Source organism: Borostomias antarcticus, assembly GCF_949987555.1.
Source record: "Borostomias antarcticus genome assembly, chromosome: 1".
In the NCBI taxonomy this organism is placed as follows: Eukaryota; Metazoa; Chordata; class Actinopteri; order Stomiiformes; family Stomiidae; genus Borostomias; species Borostomias antarcticus.
In genome coordinates this window covers 31,375,529-31,393,028 of record NC_140234.1, presented here as the reverse complement: position 1 = coordinate 31,393,028, position 17,500 = coordinate 31,375,529, and the positions used below count along the sequence as shown (strand labels likewise).

The following is a 17,500-nucleotide window of genomic DNA, read 5'->3' as shown; positions in this document are numbered from 1 at the left end:
TCTATCAGAACCTGAATACTAGCCAATGAGCTAGTCCTGTATCAGAACCTGAACACTATCCCGTTGTTCTCTCCCAGCTATTCCTCTATCTGGGCCTTCCTGGGACTGTTGTCTTTGTTAAATGTTCTGTGACAATGAGATTTGGGCAGTGCCGGGCAGATGAAGGAGTGAGAGAGGGGTGTGATGAGGGTGCAGGTGTCAGGGTGGTTCTGTGATGGCGGGGTGCTGGAGATGGCCCGGTCATAGTCCAGTGGTCCTCCATCAGCACAGCCCTGGATCCCCATCGATCCCCGGCGCAGCGCGCCTGCAGACACCGCCGCGTGATTGATCCCCAAATCAGCCCCTCACGGGCCAGAGCAGTAAAAACCATAACAGCCCATCATAAAAGCTGATTTACCTCCACCCGGCCAGGCTGCCCGTTAGAATATTAACCCAAAAGTGTATGACACCAGAATGATTGGTCTGGAATTGAATAAACCTTGAGTATTGATGCTCATGTCTGATGGCTCAATCAAGTCTGACTGCCTGAATGTGCTGAAGTGAGATTACATTATCTCAGGAAAGGGTCGCTACGCCGACCCATCTCAAACACACGCCCTCACACATTCTGACACTCACACACACAACGTGTTACTGGGGTATATATGTGTGTGTAGGTGTACTATGGGGTGTATGTGTGTAAGCAAGTATTTAGGTCTTAAGTGTTTTATCTTTTTAAGAATTTGTTTTAGAAAATATGTGTGTATGTTTTTGTTTGTCTTTGTGTGTGTGTGTGTGTGTGTGTGTGTGTGTGTGTGTGCATGTATGTGTGTGAGTGTGCATGTATGTGCACGTGTGTGTGTGTGTGTGTGTGTGTGTGTGTGTGTGTGTGTGTGTGTGTGTGTGTGTGTGTGTGTGATGTGTAAAAAGGAAGTTATGTCCTATCTTAGCCGTACATAATGAGAATGTTGGTCTGAGCCCACACAGACACACACACACATACACACACACACACACACACACACACTCACCAGCAGCATGGCCAAGCAGCAGCAGCACCCTGTACTCAGCACCCAGCGCCGGGTTAAATATAATCCCGGGTTAAATATAATCCCGGCCAAATTTATGAGGCCTTTTGATGCCCCTGAAGACCAGCGAAGCCTTAAATAGGAGTTTGTCCGTGTCTCTGGTGGAGGGTTAGTGAGTTTGTTGGCTTTGTTAATGTACAATATTGCATTGGGTTTGGTGCTGTTTTGCATTAGCAATGTGCTCTAGCGCTGCTCGGAAGAGAAGTCAGGAGATAGGTCTGACCACGCCAGACTAGAGCAAACGCACTAGCTGATCAACTCAACGTTAAACGTTGGCTATCTCTTCTAACAAAACAATGTTTTGATACTACTGGAGACAGAATAAACATGTTTTACATGTGTAATTATTTTGTTGCCTTCTGGCCGTTGCTGCCATTGAAAAGATGGTCATACTTTATTAACTTGGGGGGGGGGGGGGGGAATACAGTAAGTTGAGTTTGGTCCCAACATGTAAGGGTGTGTTTGGGAGCAGCTGGCCTGTGAGCCTGTCTGCTCCCGAGTGACACGGCTGCTAGCCCACACCTGCCTCTCCTCTGAGGACAGCGGACCAGGAAACATGGAGACATGACTTCACTCTCTCTAGCGCTGTTTATTATGCATATTGTTTCTAGTAAGCTATAGGCTAGTTGAGAACTTTTTGCAGGATTTTTTTGAAGGTTAACTTGATTATGTTGTAGTTTTAGGGGGAGGTCAAGAGTCAGGAAGGGGCCCGCTTTTCCAATTGATGTGTAATAGCTCTCTCAGGTACCGGGCATTAGCCCTCGATTCGTCACTGTGTATGGCCAGCCTTCTGTTGCTTTCTCAAGTAGCCAATCCGACCCACTTCAAAGGTGGCCAGACGGCTCAATAAATGTAACTAATGAATGTGCGGCACCCGCTCCTCGGACACGGTGTGTTCACTTGCATCTTTCCTGACATAAAAGCCCTTTTAAAGATGATATGATAGTTTAAGAACCAATTTGTTCACCCTGCAGCGACCAACCAGACATGCTCTAATTGCCGCCTTCATCCGGGGGTGGGGTACCGCCGCGCGTGTTTAACTTTCCAGCTGTCCCGTGTGTATAGGCCTACGCCTCTTGGCCGGCAAATTCATGCTTTAAAAACGTTACCTTTGACGGGCTTTATCGCACCCGTGGCCCACATACAGAGTGGCATGTGTGTGAGGCGCTGCGGAGGAAGCGTCTGTGATTACCGCAGACTGCGCCTCTCTACCTCAGCAAACCAGACCGCTCTACGGAGCAGAGGCACACACACTGGGCTGCTCCCAAAATCCAATTTCAATACTTGTCCCTCTCTTATTTTTTTACGTTTACCTCGACCCACACCGCCGTCTACAGTTTGAATAGTGGGCTACATTGTATCTCATCCCCGCGGTCATGTTTGGCAGTGCCTTATTTTAAGGATCCAGTCACGTCCAGTCATTCCTGCTGTCAATGCAATTAACTTCATTTTAGCACAGGAAACAATATCTCATTCACACACAGGTCCCCTTGAAGATTCCGATCTCACTACACGAATGACGGATGCATATAGATTAGCCTACCTATTTTGCCTTTTACGCGCGTTTTGCGCACTATAGCCTATGTCATAATGTCCCGACAAGCTCTGACTTGAATGGCGGGTTTCATGTGAAACATTTCTCTTGACACGTATATTAATTTAAAATTGTTGTGTATTTATCAGAAAAATACTATCGTACAACAGTGGTTTTCCTTTGCCTATTTTGTCCGCATGCGAGTTTTCAGTGTGTTGCTTCAGTGTGTTGCTCACAGGCGCCTGTTGAACCCGGGACTCACAGACATGTCGCAGGAGAAGACAGAACAGAGACAGTGCCAAAATGATGGGGGTGCTAATTTAGAAAAAACACAGAGCTCAATCCTCAAAGGCCACCGAATTTGTAGGAAATCATCCCTCTCTCCCGGAATGCTTGGCTGACCTCGGCAAATGAAAATAATCAAAAGTAATTAGAAGTGAGCTGGTCCGGGTCCTCCAGCCGCGGGCGGCAGAGTAAACATGGCGGCCACACTGCGTCGCTCCGCGGGGCCGGGAGGAGCCGGGGGGCCGCTGACCTTGTCCACATAAAGCGGTGATTTATGAAGTGCGGGGCACGGCGGCGGGGCTTCTGTCTTCTCTGAAGAACCAAATTACTGAGGTGGAGATTAACACGCGCTCGCAACGGGCCTACTTCCAGACCAAGGAAATTTTTTATTTACATTTTTCCCCTTTCATTTCCTCTGCTCTCCTTTAATGCTAATTGGCCCGCGAGGAGACTCCCTCAAAACAGGGACTTTTAAGAGGGGTGCTCGAGGACTATACAATATGAATTCTTCAAATGTTTCTGATGGAACTTATTAATGATCCCATCCTTAAGCATTTTATATGTTGCTTAATGCATTTTTAAACATAGGCCTACATGCGGTGAACCCATATTAATAGTAGGCTATTTTAGTGTAACATATGTGGCCATGACTAAAGATATTTTCACTGGCATGGTTCTAATAATAAAGTTAACACATGGGCAGTGAGATGTGTGACAAAGGTTGTTGCTTACAGCTGCGTTTGAGTTTTGAAATTAGTTTTTGTCACTTGATTGAATCGCCCCACTTAACAAAAAATAAATAGTGCAGGGGGGCCGTCTGTATAGACTCATGGTGGAGGCTTAATGCAGCTTTTCGCCGGTTTCAAGGGGGGGTCTCTCTCTATGAATGGTGGAACTATTTCATGTGGATTTGGCCGCGATATTTTCTTTTCTTCTTTTTTCCTAGAGGATGTGCTGGAATGCACCTTATACACACCTCATACACACTGTTTCCATTCGAGCGGGCCTCTGCACCGGGAGCAGCTCGCGGGCTGGCGGGGTCGGCTTGCACCCTCCCGGGAACCCCGTCTGCTCCGGGCGCACTAATGCTCTGACTCACACGCAGACTAGCTGCAGATAAATAAGTCAACATTGACACCAGATAAACATGAAGCTTTCTGCGAAGTTGGAAAGCAAATAGACAACCGTGACGTAGCCTAAATCATTTCAGAGATGTATCCCCCCCCTTTCCTAAGTGTAGCACAGCCTATAACGAAAAGTCTCAAATAGGACTAATAGTATCGTTTTTATCACGGTTTTCCAATAGTCGCATTTCTAAACAAGCAGCTAATATGTTAAAACAACTAGACTAGCATGAAATGCTTTTAAGAAACGCCTCAGCACTTCAAAGTCGGTCTATAGGAATTCATTATCCGGACGCAAACGACTTTAAAGCATCAAAATTAGAGTGAAATGGTGTGTGGCATAAACCAGGAGAAATCAATCCTTCAGCGCTGTAATCTGTTGATAAACAGCTATTTCACACTGGTCTATTTAGTAAATCCAAATTATTATGATAAAGGTTTTTGTTTGGTTAACAGAGCTATAACCGTGTATATTTGGTTTTGATCAAATAAACATAATTCTGTTTGTTTTCTGGGACTTCCAACAAATGAAGGAACGTTTTAATGCACGTTGCCTCGCCTTTTCATTGTAGATCCAAGAGTTTTATTGTAGGTCGTTCAGGTGATTATATATTCAAGCCCATACAACTGAATCTTTCATGTTCCATCTAGCAATTTGACGCCTTAATGTAGACGATGTTGTGCGCTGCAATTCCGCGGATGAGAAAGCAATGACCCTCATCTCAATAACTCAGCGGCTCTGCGCTCGACTGAAGCGCCTTTTCTTCGGAGATACAGATCGTCCAGCCTCTCCGCCCGAGTCTAAAACCCAAGAATCCACTGTATTAAACTCTCCACAAACGGACACGAACACCCACTACTGTATTCCAAATATTCTGTTGAAATGCTGAGAGAGGTTATTCAGCTCGGAACGCCATCTCCTGACGGGGGGGAGGAGCACAGCCTGGTCTGCTGTGGGCGGCCCGGTCGGTCCTACCACTTTTACCCTAATTTACCCCGGACCTGCTGGTGATACCACAAAACCGTTGTTTATGCACTAACGTTTCCTCCCGGAGAGCTCGGCTCTCTATCAGAATCCTCGATCAGACCCAGAGAAGCCCAGGCAATCACTTTCCCAGATTACGTGTATTTAATACACAATGCATCATAAAACAAATCCCTCATCCTGACAGGAAGAAAATAGAAAGGCTCATAGCTTGAGCTTTCCCAATTTATGGCTAAATTAAAAAGGCTTCCAACAATGGACAAGTCGAGGAAAGGCAGGAAATCAATGGCCGGCAGACCGGGGCCTCTTTTTGGTTCTCAAGGAGCGCGGACTATGGGAATCTCTGGCCAGGTCTAGCTTATTTACACATGATTTTTCCTGTCCTTCCTGCACGTTTGCTCTGCGATTTCATAAAACAATGGCCATTAGGCTATCTGGGATGGAAGGTCAAAGTCACAGATAGCGGCCAGTGAGAAGTATTCATCATCATCTCCCTGCCCTTCTCACTCAGTGATAAATCCCCGCTCCGCTCGGCGCGGGTTACTGATGCCAGCACACAGACCGCTCTGCATCTACACAAATATAACAGCTAGTTTCACTGCTGGGCAAAACACATATGGAGGATCACAGTTGGCATAAGAGTGAAGCAGAGCCACATACTTTGTAACCCTTTTTCGAAAAGAGCTATACAAATAAAGTGTTATTATTATTATTATTATTATTATTATTATTATTATTATTAGGCCTGTTATTAGGCCTATTATTATTAAATTGAATAGGCCTATTTCTTTCTTAATCTGACAAATCTTTGTCTAAAGTTACATTTTGTCCATCTTGTTTCTTTTTAATGTTAATAAGTATTAATTCAGTACTAACTTTTGAGTCAGTTTGAGCTTTCAAACAATCAATAAGATACAACAATAGCCTCTAGGTAATGGCAGTCTCTTGACCCATGACTGGAGGCTCGAGACGCCTGCTAAAGTGCGCAACCAGGGAGGTTGCGTCACCAAATATATTGTTTTAATGATGTATGATTGATGTATGGTTATTGTCTTATGCTGTCTACATAATTTATCCCAAAGCAGCATATCCATTATTATTTTTGAATGATTTATACAGTAGAACAGCATCACGTGTCGAGAGTTAAAATGTGGATGATTTGGCCTACATGATTGTTTCATCAAAGCAAAATAAAACCCGGTCGGTTTATGTAGCAGTCAACCCGATCCCGACCTCCTTCTGACCTCTCCCCTCAACTCGGCCCTGTCACTTTAAAATTTACTGCGGAGAGCGTCGCTTCCGACCGCGGACAGTCCGGACAGTCCGCTGTTCCCCGCTCTCTATGGACGGGCGAGACAGATAGGCTACTCCCAGAGACAGCGCGTGAAACAGAAACATACACATCAACACACTGCGGGACGCGCGTGCAGGTGGGCGATCCGCCGGTTCACTATCACGCGCCGCCGGGAGGGAGAAACGGGGAAAAGTTGAATCCTCGCGCGCTCTGCCACCGGAAACCTGGGAGCGAACGAGCCGCAGCGGACGAGCTTTCGCCCACGGGGCTGAAGTTTTGGACCGAGTTGAGCGTGCCGAGGGGATTACGACGGTGTCTGGATGACAATAAGTGAGAACGTGAGAGGAGCAAACGTCTTGTGGGTTGGAGGAGAGAAAACACAAAAAATCCCCTAGTGTTTAAACAATGCTGCTCTCCAGAATACGGGACAGTGCACACTTGGACTAGAACTACACAACCGAGGCGTCACATTTCAGTCTACATTATTTGTGCTAATTTTAATTTATAGACCTTCAAAGAGGAGTTGTGCAGGGGTTTTCTGATTGCACCACCCAAGTGCAGGGGAGTTTTCCGGTAAGACAAAACGGACTTTTATTGCATTTTTATTATCGAACGGACATTGCCTTGTTCTTTGTCTAATGATAAACTAGTTGCCATCATTTATCGTGTTGTAAACTCCCAGTTCAAATAAATAGTCTAAATCACGAAGTGTTCTCATTCGACACGAAGGACTTATCCCACGTAAATATTTATTCAGGGGTAGGCTAGCCTACACAAACAGCCATTTGTGACCTTAACCGATATTCCGCACCACAATACAGAAACCACGTATGTTACGGTTTCCTGATATTGATTTGTTATTGTATTTGATAAGTTTACCATGCAAGCAATATTTGAAACAATGTATGGGCAAATTGTTTTTAACTAAATTATAAATACAGAGAACTTATATAACTCCTATAGCCTAATTTAATGTGCGATGTAACCTTAACAATATTGGAATAATCTGTGTTGAATTTATTGATGTCAAGTTAATATGCAAATGTCATCTTTGCAAAAACTTATCTTGGCCTGAATATGTTGTCTATTTTGTCTTTTCGTGTCTGTGTAATTTTGCTTAGAACGAATTTCTCGATTGAGAGAAATGAAATAGTCAACATAGTATTTTCATTTCTCATTCGTTCTGGAAAATAATTTAATAAATGTTATTATTAGAATAATAATTATAATAACACTTGTATACAATAAGAATAGTTTTTACTCAGTTGGATTCGTTTTGTTGCTTTCATTCTTTTGAGTTAGAAGATCTATCATCATTGTGACTTGTTCGCCTGTAGCCTTGTGAAAAGAACTAGGCCTAATAATGACTCAAAGACAGGTAGTGCAGAACAACTTCAGTCTGACAGTAAACTGTCTCAGGGACCCCAGAGAACGAGTCTCCGATCTGGGGTTGAGCAGCCTGGCCCACCCGTGCCTACACATCAGATATGGAGATTTTTTGTCCACTATCTAGTGTTGAGGCATTTTGTGAGATAATGCAAAACCAACTTCACAAATATATTACATTGTGTTTATATTTTATTTAATAATGAAATACGGCTTTTAATAAACATCCACCATTAATTTACCAGCACCAAATATGACAGATTTATGGTGTTGTCTCTCTTTCCAATTGAAGACCACAGATTAGCTTATTTTTCCCCAAAGAAATGTTGTATACAAATGTATGGCCTTAAAACATTTCCGTTATTAGCTAGAATGGGATAATGCATACCATTTGTATTACATTAATTTGATCTTAAAAATGTAATAGTTAAAGTTTTGGTATGTTTGTATGTTCTGCTTTGTGAGAGGAGCATGTTTTCAGTGTGTGTGTGTGTGTGTGTGTGTGTGTGTGTGTGTGTGTGTGTGTGGGCGCACACGTGTGTGTGAATGTGGCCTCCGTTCTCCTTGGGAGGTGTGTGGTTAGTCAGTATGGGCACAGTAACCTGTGCTGATAAGAGATCAAAGCCTAACCTCTCTTTCTCTCTCTCTCTCTCTGTGCAGATCTTGGACGGGTCAGGCCATGTGAAGTTCTGCGTGGATGCCAGCGAGCCTGATATCGGGAGCTGGCTAAAGCACGTCCAGTTTGCCCCTGCAGCCCACCAGGCCAACGTGACGGCCTACCAGATAGATGACCAGGTACGCGCTCAGAGGATGACCTCTGGTTCTGTCCCAGGGCCTCGGCAGCGCTCACCCCCATGCCTCGCTCACTGCCGTGTTAGAAGGTGTTATTGTGATGTAGCTCGGATAGCGGGCCACCCTGAGTCCACTCCCCCCCCCCCCACTCAGACGCAGCACTAGCTGCACAGCGGGCCTCAGAGGGCCTGTCTGTGTTGTGTTTCTGGGTAATTGTGTGTTGGCTTGTGCCTGGAGGACCACAGGGCCAGATCACACGGCCCGCCTCGCCGCTGATAGTTCCACACGCTTCACACGTGCAATGTAAACTCCCAGATATGTGAAGAATGCCCCAGTCCCACTGTTTTCACCTGGGGGAGGCAGGCCTGCCCCCCCCCCCCACACACACGTGGGCAGGTTCAGCTCACTCCCTCGCTTAGTATCTGACTAGGAAGCATCAGACTTTTCTAGTCTAGTCTATATCTAGACTGAGACTGATCAATTGATCAATCACAGTTTCCATCTCGTTTGGCTTTGGAGTTGTGTTTATTAAATACATCAATTCGCATTACTCTCTCCTAATATTGAGCCAGCTGTTCACCATGAGTTCAGAAAACTCATTTTTTCATCGCAATCTTCGTATCATTACTCTGCCAATTCTTACATTGCCTAGGATCAATTTCATTTTGAATGGAATATCGCTGTATAGACTTATTTCAGTTTTCCCTGATGTGTTATCAGCGCTGATGTTGCCAGGGGGAACAGTAGATAGGCAGCCTAGCGCCTGTGAGAGGTGTGACTCGCTGTCATCGCCATGGTTCTGCCCGGGCGGTACTGAAAAGCTCCGGCCGGTCACGGACATGGCTGTGATGAGGTGATTGTTAAGTATCACACACTGTCACAACACGGTACAATGTGCCGTCTTCATGCCTTCCGGACACCCCCCATGTTTTTGAAAATACATTGTAAGGGACCACAATGCCTCGCCATGCTTTAATTCAATACCTATGATGGGGTGGTCTTGAAAAGCTCATTCAAAAGTGTGTGTGTGCGTGTGTGTGTGTGTGTGTGTGTGTGTGTGTGTGCGTGCGTGCCGTGCATGCCGTGCGTGCCGCGTGTGTGTGTGTGTGTGTGTGTGTGTGTGTGTATGTACCGTACCTGATTCCAAAAGTTTTATTGCTTCAAAGAAGGGCTGACTCTGAATCCAGCCTCAAACCACATATTACACACAATGAATCCCATATTACTTTACCACTTAAACTAGCCTTAATCTGCTCATTACTGACATAGCTCTGTTTATCACATAACTCTCTGTAGAATCTGCTCATTACTGACCTAGCTCTGTTTATCACACAATAATCTAGATAGAATCTGCTCATTACTGACCTAGCTCTGTTCATCACATAACTCTCTGTAGAATCTGCTCATTACTGACCTAGCTCTGTTTATCACACAATAATCTAGATATAATCTGCTCATTACTGACCTAGCTCTGTTTATCACACACGTCTATATAGAATCTGCTCATTACTGACCTAGCTCTGTTTATCACACACGTCTATATAGAATCTGCTCATTACTGACCTAGCTCTGTTTATCACACACGTCTATATAGAATCTGCTCATTACTGACCTAGCTCTGTTTATCACACACGTCTATATAGAATCTGCTCATTACTGACCTAGCTCTGTTTATCACACAGCTCTATATAGAATCTGCTCATTACTGACCTAGCTCTGTTTATCACACACGTCTATATAGAATCTGCTCATTACTGACCTAGCTCTGTTTATCACACACGTCTATATAGAATCTGCTCATTACTGACCTAGCTCTGTTTATCACACACCTCTATATAGAATCTTAAGAGGGTGAGGAGGAGAGGAGAGGGGGATAAGAGAGGGAAGGTGTTAAGGGTCCAAACATGTCTCTAGTGTCTGAGGTGTACAGCAGGGCTGTGTAGCAGGAGTCTGTACAGTTCTACTACAGTACATCTCCTGGGTGGTCATGGCGGCCTTACAGCTGGGCCTCAGTTATAACACAGACACGACAGTCAATACAAGTTCTACTCTGACAACAGTGGTAGTCAGTTTTAATGGTAGTTAGTAAAGCATGGTAACAAATATATTGTTTTTTGTGAATGCAAGCTCAAAAAAGAAGTCATCTTTTTACACAATAGTGACTGTGAACGCTGTCAGAAATGGTCTTTCTGTGACCAGCACCTACAGTGTTATGTTGAGGATAATTAGGCTGATTCATATTGAAATCCGTCAAGCGTGTCTCCTCCTCTGCTGCGCCCCAGTTGAGAGGGGAATGGATTACGTGTCTAATTCATACCAGCTAATGAGGCCATAAAGACTGTTTCATAAGACAGTGCCTCTCAGAAAAACAGATATGAGAGTTAATCTCATCTCTGGTATTGATCATCGCTTCGACTAAAGAGATGAAGTGGATTTAGAGTATTAACAGAGCACCGCGAGGGTCTGCGGTCGCACGCCGTGGACCGTGGAGCGGTCTGGCGAATGGCGTACCTGTACAATGACCTGGGCGGGAGGAAGGACGCCGGAGGAACACGCCAAGGGTGTGTCTCGAGGAAAAACCCTACTGTTTGTTTGCACTGGGGGTGACTAATGATGTCAAGGTAACCAACTTCTCAGATAATGGCCCCTGATACCTTTGTCGTTATGACCTTTCACAGAGGGAGAGAGAGAGGGAGTGAGAGGGAGAGAGAAGGAGAGAGAGGGAGAGAGAGTAGTCGAGTGTTTGCGTGTCTGTTACCATTGCATGTTTGGGTGACTAATAGTCCCGGTATGCAGATGATAAAAGCTGGTAGTAGGGCCTCTGAAGGTGTGGGGCCTCGGTGGCGTTCGCGTCCGTTCAGAAGGCGCGGCCGGCCGGTGATCAGAGGGCGAATCCCGACACTCCTGCTCTTATCCACGTTATTTCAAGCCACTGTCCGTCCCGTGCCCGTTTATTGCGTTTGGCCTCGTCCCAGTCAAGGGCCTGCGCCTTTAAGAGATAACCCCCAGGATCAAACAGATCTCTGTGTACATGCGCTCTCGGGGTGTGTGCGGTGTGTTTGTTTGTGTGGACGGGTGTTTAAGGAGGGGAATTCCCCTCCATGCTGAACTCACGTCTGCGCTGCTCGCCAGATTGGCCTCTATTTACATTCTGAGCAGAGATAGTTCATTTGAACCCACTCCTGCATTCGCTGCCATATTCTGCCCCTCCGGGCTGCAGTCCACCGCCGTGTGTGTGTGTGTGTGTGTATGTGTGTGTGTGTATCCTGATAGCTCTCTGAAGAGGCCTTCTCCAGGCCTGTATCAGTGTCCCCGGGCGGAGTCCCTGCTGCCCCACACGTCTGTTTCAACTTGTCTTTTATTGTCTTCAACTCACAATATTATTGTGGCCTGTTGGTGCGAGAGCTCCGGTCCTGAGGGCTTCTCTCCTGAGGGCTTCTCTCTCCTGAGGGCTTCTCTCTCCTGAGGGCTTCTCTCTCCTGAGGGCTTCTCTCCTGAGGGCTTCTCTCTCCAGAGGGCTTCTCTCCTGAGGGCTTCTCTCCTGAGGGCTTCTCTCCTGAGGGCTTCTCTCCAGAGGGCTTCTCTCTCCTGAGGGCTTCTCTCTCCTGAGGGCTTCTCTCTCCTGAGGGCTTCTCTCTCCTGAGGGCTTCTCTCCTGAGGGCTTCTCTCCTGAGGGCTTCTCTCCTGAGGGCTTCTCTCTCCTGAGGGCTTCTCTCTCCTGAGGGCTTCTCTCTCCTGAGGGCTTCTCTCTCCTGAGGGCTTCTCTCCTGAGGGCTTCTCTCCTGAGGGCTTCTCTCCTGAGGGCTTCTCTCTCCTGAGGGCTTCTCTCTCCTGAGGGCTTCTCTCTCTCCAGAGGGCTTCTCTCCTGAGGGCTTCTCTCCTGAGGGCTTCTCTCTCCTGAGGGCTTCTCTCTCCTGAGGGCTTCTCTCCTGAGGGCTTCTCTCTCCTGAGGGCTTCTCTCTCCTGAGGGCTTCTCTCTCCTGAGGGCTTCTCTCCTGAGGGCTTCTCTCTCCTGAGGGCTTCTCTCTCCTGAGGGCTTCTCTCCTGAGGGCTTCTCTCCTGAGGGCTTCTCTCCTGAGGGTCCTGAGAGCTCCGGTCCTGGAGCTGAGAGCAGCAGAGCAGACATGCAGGAAGGGCTGGGAGGGGGGAGAGGAGGGGGGGGAAGGAGTGGAGGAGGAGGGGTGAGGAGGGGAGGAGGGGGGGGAGTGGAGGAGGGGAGGGGTGGAGGGGGGGGGGGAGTGGAGGGGAGGAGGGGGGTGGAGGTGGAAGGCGCCCGCGGGCCCGTGTTCCCATGGTGCCGTTGGGGGAGCTCTCCCAGTTCCCTGCATTCTCTCCCTGAACAATGGAGGGGCCTAGAGGAGGGGCAGAGCTGGACCCGGCCTGACCAGCGGCGTGCCCAGTGCCACCCCGAAGTCACGGCAGGCCGGCTGTTCCCCTGACCCCCTTCTCCTTTCCCAGAAGCTCCCATGTCACATTTCTAATAAGAAATCTGCAGTGCTGGCTGGGGATGGGGAGGGAGGAAGTTAATAAGTTAAACCTTCAAGGCGTGCCAAAAATAAGGCCTTGCTGATTGTTCCAGAGAGTCTATTGTGTTCACGTAGGAAGCAGGGCCATCGCTGATCCATTCATAATATCACCCCACCCTGCACACCCATGGCAGCAGCATGTGTGACTGTATGTGTGTGTGTGTGTGTGTGTGTGTGTGTGTGTATGTGTGTGTGTATGCACGCATGTGTGTGAGTGTAGCTCCACATGTTGCCATGTATAGTATGCTATATTTGTCTGTTTCCTTGGTTAATTCGTTGTAAGTAAGTAAGGACATTTTATTTATACAGCACTTCTCACCGAGAGGCCTCACACAGTGCTTCACACAGGTTCAAATGCATGCAAGGAATCAATCAAATTAAAACACAGGAAACAGGACAACAGTCATACACATACAGTCAAATTGATTCTGCAAAAGCCTGTCTAAACAGAAGCATTTAGCTGCCTCTTGAAAATGTCCACAGAGGCCTCAGCTCTCAAGTCCTGAGGAAGAGTATTGCAGCCGACACTGAGAGGCTGTCGAACGTGTTTTGCTATAAAGAGTCAACAGGTGGATTTTTACCCGTCTATGAATATGAGCTGTGAATCTGTCCTGTCTGAGATCCAGCTCCAGCATCACACCCACGTCAGCGCTGGCTTTGATTCTCCACAGCTCCCTCCTCTCCTCTCTCCTCTCCCCCTCCTCTCCTCTCTCCTCTTCCCCTCCTCTCCTCTCTCCTCTCTCCCTCCTCTCCTCTCTCCTCTCCTCTCCCCCTCCTCTCCCCTTCCTCTCCTCTCTCCTCTCTCCCTCTCTCTCCCTCCTCTCTGCTCCCTCCTCTCTCTCTCCTCTCTCCCTCTCTCTCCCTCCTCTCCTCTCTCCGTCTCTCTCCCTCCTCTCTCCCCCTCCTCTCTCTCCCTCTCTCTACCTCCTCTCTCCCTCCTCTCTCCCTCTCTCTCCCTCCTCTCTCCCTCCTCTCTCCCTCTCTCTCCCTCCCCTCTCCCCCTCCTCTCTCTCTCCCCCTCCTCTCCTCTCTCCCTCCTCTCTCCCTCCTCTCTGCTCCCTCCTCTCTCCCTGTCTCTCCCCCTCCTCTCTCCCTCTCTCTCCCTCCTCTCTCCCTCTCTCCCTCTCTCCCTCCCTCTCTCCCCCTCCTCTCTCTCTCCTCTCTCTCTCAGTCTCCCTCTTCTCTCCCTCTCTCTCCCTCCTCTCTCTCTCCTCTCTCCCCCTTCTCTCCCTCTCTCTCTCCCTCCTCTCTCCGTCCTCTCTCCCTCTCTCTCTCCCTCCTCTCTCTCCTCTCTCCCTCCTCTCTCCCTCTCTCTCTCCCTCCTCTCTCTCTCCTCTCTCCCTCCTCTCTCTCTCCTCTCTCCCTCTCTCTCCCTCTCTCTCCCTCCTCTCTCTCCTCTCTCCCTCCTCTCTCTCTCCTCTCTCTCTCCCTCCTCTCTCCCTCTCTCTCCCTCCTCTCTCCCTCCTCTCTGCTCCACAGCCTTTCATTGTAAACAACTCCGTCTTTGTTTACACTCAGATTTTCTCCCCAGAAAACCCCGTATGTGTCCTTGGTCCTTGTGGTCTAATAAACACGATGGATGTGTTTCCTGCCTCATAAGTCTTTGGGAAAGTGTTCTTTTTTGAAGGTTTAGAATGCAACCCTTTCCATCCCGAGACCGACGGGCGCTGAGCAGCAAGGCATTGTGGGCCGCATCCCACTGCACTAAACAACGCCTCCAACTGGCGTTGGACTGGTATAGAAACCTCTGGCTGTTCTAGGAACATGGAGTGGACTCTACTTGTAGCTACGAGGCTTGGCCTCACACGCGCACAGTGCTCGTGACCCGTCGCCACGACGCTCGCGCGTCCTCGTGCGTCCTTGTGCAAACGCTAGATGACATCACACCGATACAGGATGTTCAGGGACCACCGTCCCACACCCTGTTGGTTCCCCTTCCTCCATCCTGTCCTCCCTCAGGTCCGGGTGCCTGCGAGCTGCAGGCTGGTCCAGTCAACTGTGTTCAGTCTCCACTACTGCTGTGGGCTTTAGGCTACTGAGAGATGGATGAGACTGGGCTCTATAGGATGGTCATTTACAGGGTTTAAAGAGCACTATAGAAATGTATGTGTGGTGATGTGCGGCGTTGTGTGTGTCTTGTGTGTTTGTGTGTGTGTGTACTGACGTGCATGTGTGTCCTGTGTGTGTCTTGTTTGTGTATGTGTATTGATGTGTGTGTCTTGTGTGTTTGTGTGTGTGTGCGTTGACGTGTCTGTGTCCTGTGTGTGTCTTGTTTGTGTATGTGTATTGATGTGTGTGTCTTGTGTGTTTGTGGGTTGACGTGTGTGTGTCCTGTGTGTGTTGTCCAGATCTTCTACAGAGTGACCAGAGAGATCCACTCCGGAGAAGAGCTGCTGTTGTTCATGAAGGCAGAGGAGTATTCATGTGACATCATGGCGCCTGACATACACGGTCAGTTAACACACACACACACACACACACACACACACGCGCGCGCGCGCGCATCAACGCTAATGGTATGTTATGTGCACCACCTGTGCAGAGGAGAGGCAGTACCGCTGTGAGGACTGTGACCAGCACTTTGAGTCCCGTCCGGAGCTGCTGGACCACCAGAAGCAGCCCTGCGGGACGCCCCCCGCCTCCTCCTTCCTCCCCCAGGAGGACAGCGACCTGGAGGGGCCGGACGAGCAGGAGCACGCCCTCCCCCCCCTGGCCCACGGCCCTCAGGAGTGTAAGGAGTGCGACCAGGTGTTCCCCGACACCCAGAGGTGAGAGGTCGCTCCACCCCCCAGCTCCGCGGGTAGTTTTCAGTCCTTTAGTAAGATGTTCAGGTCGCGTTATTAAACGATCGGTTCAGTGTGTGTTGAGTTTAAGTGCAGGTTTTTCGTAGCGATGTTGGTGTCTCTTTACAGCCGGGGAAACGCGACCCGTGTGGCGGCTGCTCGGACGCCGGAGAACGACCCCCGTTCGGTAGAGAGAGCGCCTCATGTGGCGGTAGACCATGTAGCGGCTAATACTAATGCAACAGAACAAGGGCTATATACAATCACACACTCAATATTTCTCCCCTCCTCACTGGGCCCTACCTCTGTGCTATCTTCACTGCACACCAAACTCGGTGGAGGTGAGAAGTATTGAGTTTGCGACATGCTTCTCGGTGGAGAAATATTGAGCAGTAGTGAGTTTGTGACGTGCGTGGGAGCAGGCCCGTGTGCACCAGCTTTGTAACTCACAACACGGTGAGAAGCACAACGTCACTGTTTCGTTGCAACTCACACTGTGACTTTTCATTTCCAGTTTTCTCGTTTCCAGTTTTACTATTCCTGTCCCTGTACCCTGACCATTCCATGTTCATGCCTAAACCTAAACGTAATGATTTGCTTTGCTGCTGCATTTCTTCATTCGTCCACTGCAGCTTGAGACGCTAGCTCTACCAAATCGTCCTGTAGCATGGATCGTTTGCGAGTGCCCAAACAATCTGAACATGGGGTAATTTTTTAAATGCTAGGCTGCTCTTTTTGTCTGTCAGCGTCCAAAATGAACATAATATCAAATAGAAAGGTAGACACACAATTATTAATCAAAACAGTATTAGAATACTACTCAGTATTCTACAGGTGAAAAGCGCGAGATTCCATGAAGAGACCTCCTGGTTCACGTTCTAGGTGTGTTTCAGTACTTGTTTGAGTATTGTCTCAGTATTTGGGCTTCTCCAGAAGAGACACTGAGCCCGACCCCATCTGTTGCAGCCTGGAGACCCACGCTCTGTCCCACTCCGATGAGAGGGAGTACAAGTGTGACCAGTGCCCCAAGGCCTTCAACTGGAAGTCCAACCTCATCCGCCACCAGATGTCACACGACAGCGGCAAGCATTACGAATGTGAAAACTGCTCAAAGGTAATGTGATGACTTTTTGAGGGGGACATGAGTGAGTGAGTGAGTGAGTGAGTGAGTGAGTGAGTGAGTGAGTGAGTCAGTGAGTCAGTGAGTCAGTGAGTCAGTGAGTGAGTGAGTCAGTGAGTGAGTGAGTGAGTCAGTGAGTGAGTGAGTGAGTGAGTGAGTGAGTGAGTCAGTGAGTGAGTGATTGAGTGAGAGAGTCAGTGAGTGAGTCAGTGAGTGAGTGAGTCAGTGAGTGAGTCAGTGAGTCAGAGAGTCAGTGAGTGAGTGAGTGAGTGCTTCTTCTCTTGCGAGTGGGTGAGGTTTTATCTTTGTGTGTCTGCGTGTGTATCTGTATAATTGATTGTGTGTGTGTGTGTGTGTGTGTGTGTGTGTGTGTGTGTGTGTGTGTGGGTGGGAGTGTGTGTGTATGGGTGTGAGTGTATATACTGAGTACGTACAGTATATAGTAGTAAAATTTGAATATTCTGGAATGTTCATTATTTTCCATAATTTAATTCAAAAAGTGAAACTTTCATATATTATAGATTCATTGCACATGTAGTGAAATATTTCAAGGCTGATTGCCTTCATGCCATGCTCCACGTTGATGCAGTAATTTGTGCAAAAG

At 48.0% G+C, this 17,500-nt stretch overlaps 1 protein-coding gene across 1 annotated transcript in view; it reads left to right on the top strand.

Annotated features, from left to right (window-relative positions):
• Positions 1 to 17,500, top strand: part of mecom (MDS1 and EVI1 complex locus) — a gene marked incomplete at both ends in the record, with an annotated part of 198,272 nt that overhangs the window by 155,131 nt on the left and 25,641 nt on the right. Inside the window, 4 exons of the mRNA XM_084444394.1 lie at positions 8,336 to 8,470; positions 15,342 to 15,444; positions 15,536 to 15,761; positions 16,743 to 16,890. Coding sequence (XP_084300520.1) covers positions 8,336 to 8,470; positions 15,342 to 15,444; positions 15,536 to 15,761; positions 16,743 to 16,890 — 612 coding nt within the window. The remainder of the gene's footprint in view (positions 1 to 8,335; positions 8,471 to 15,341; positions 15,445 to 15,535; positions 15,762 to 16,742; positions 16,891 to 17,500) is intronic.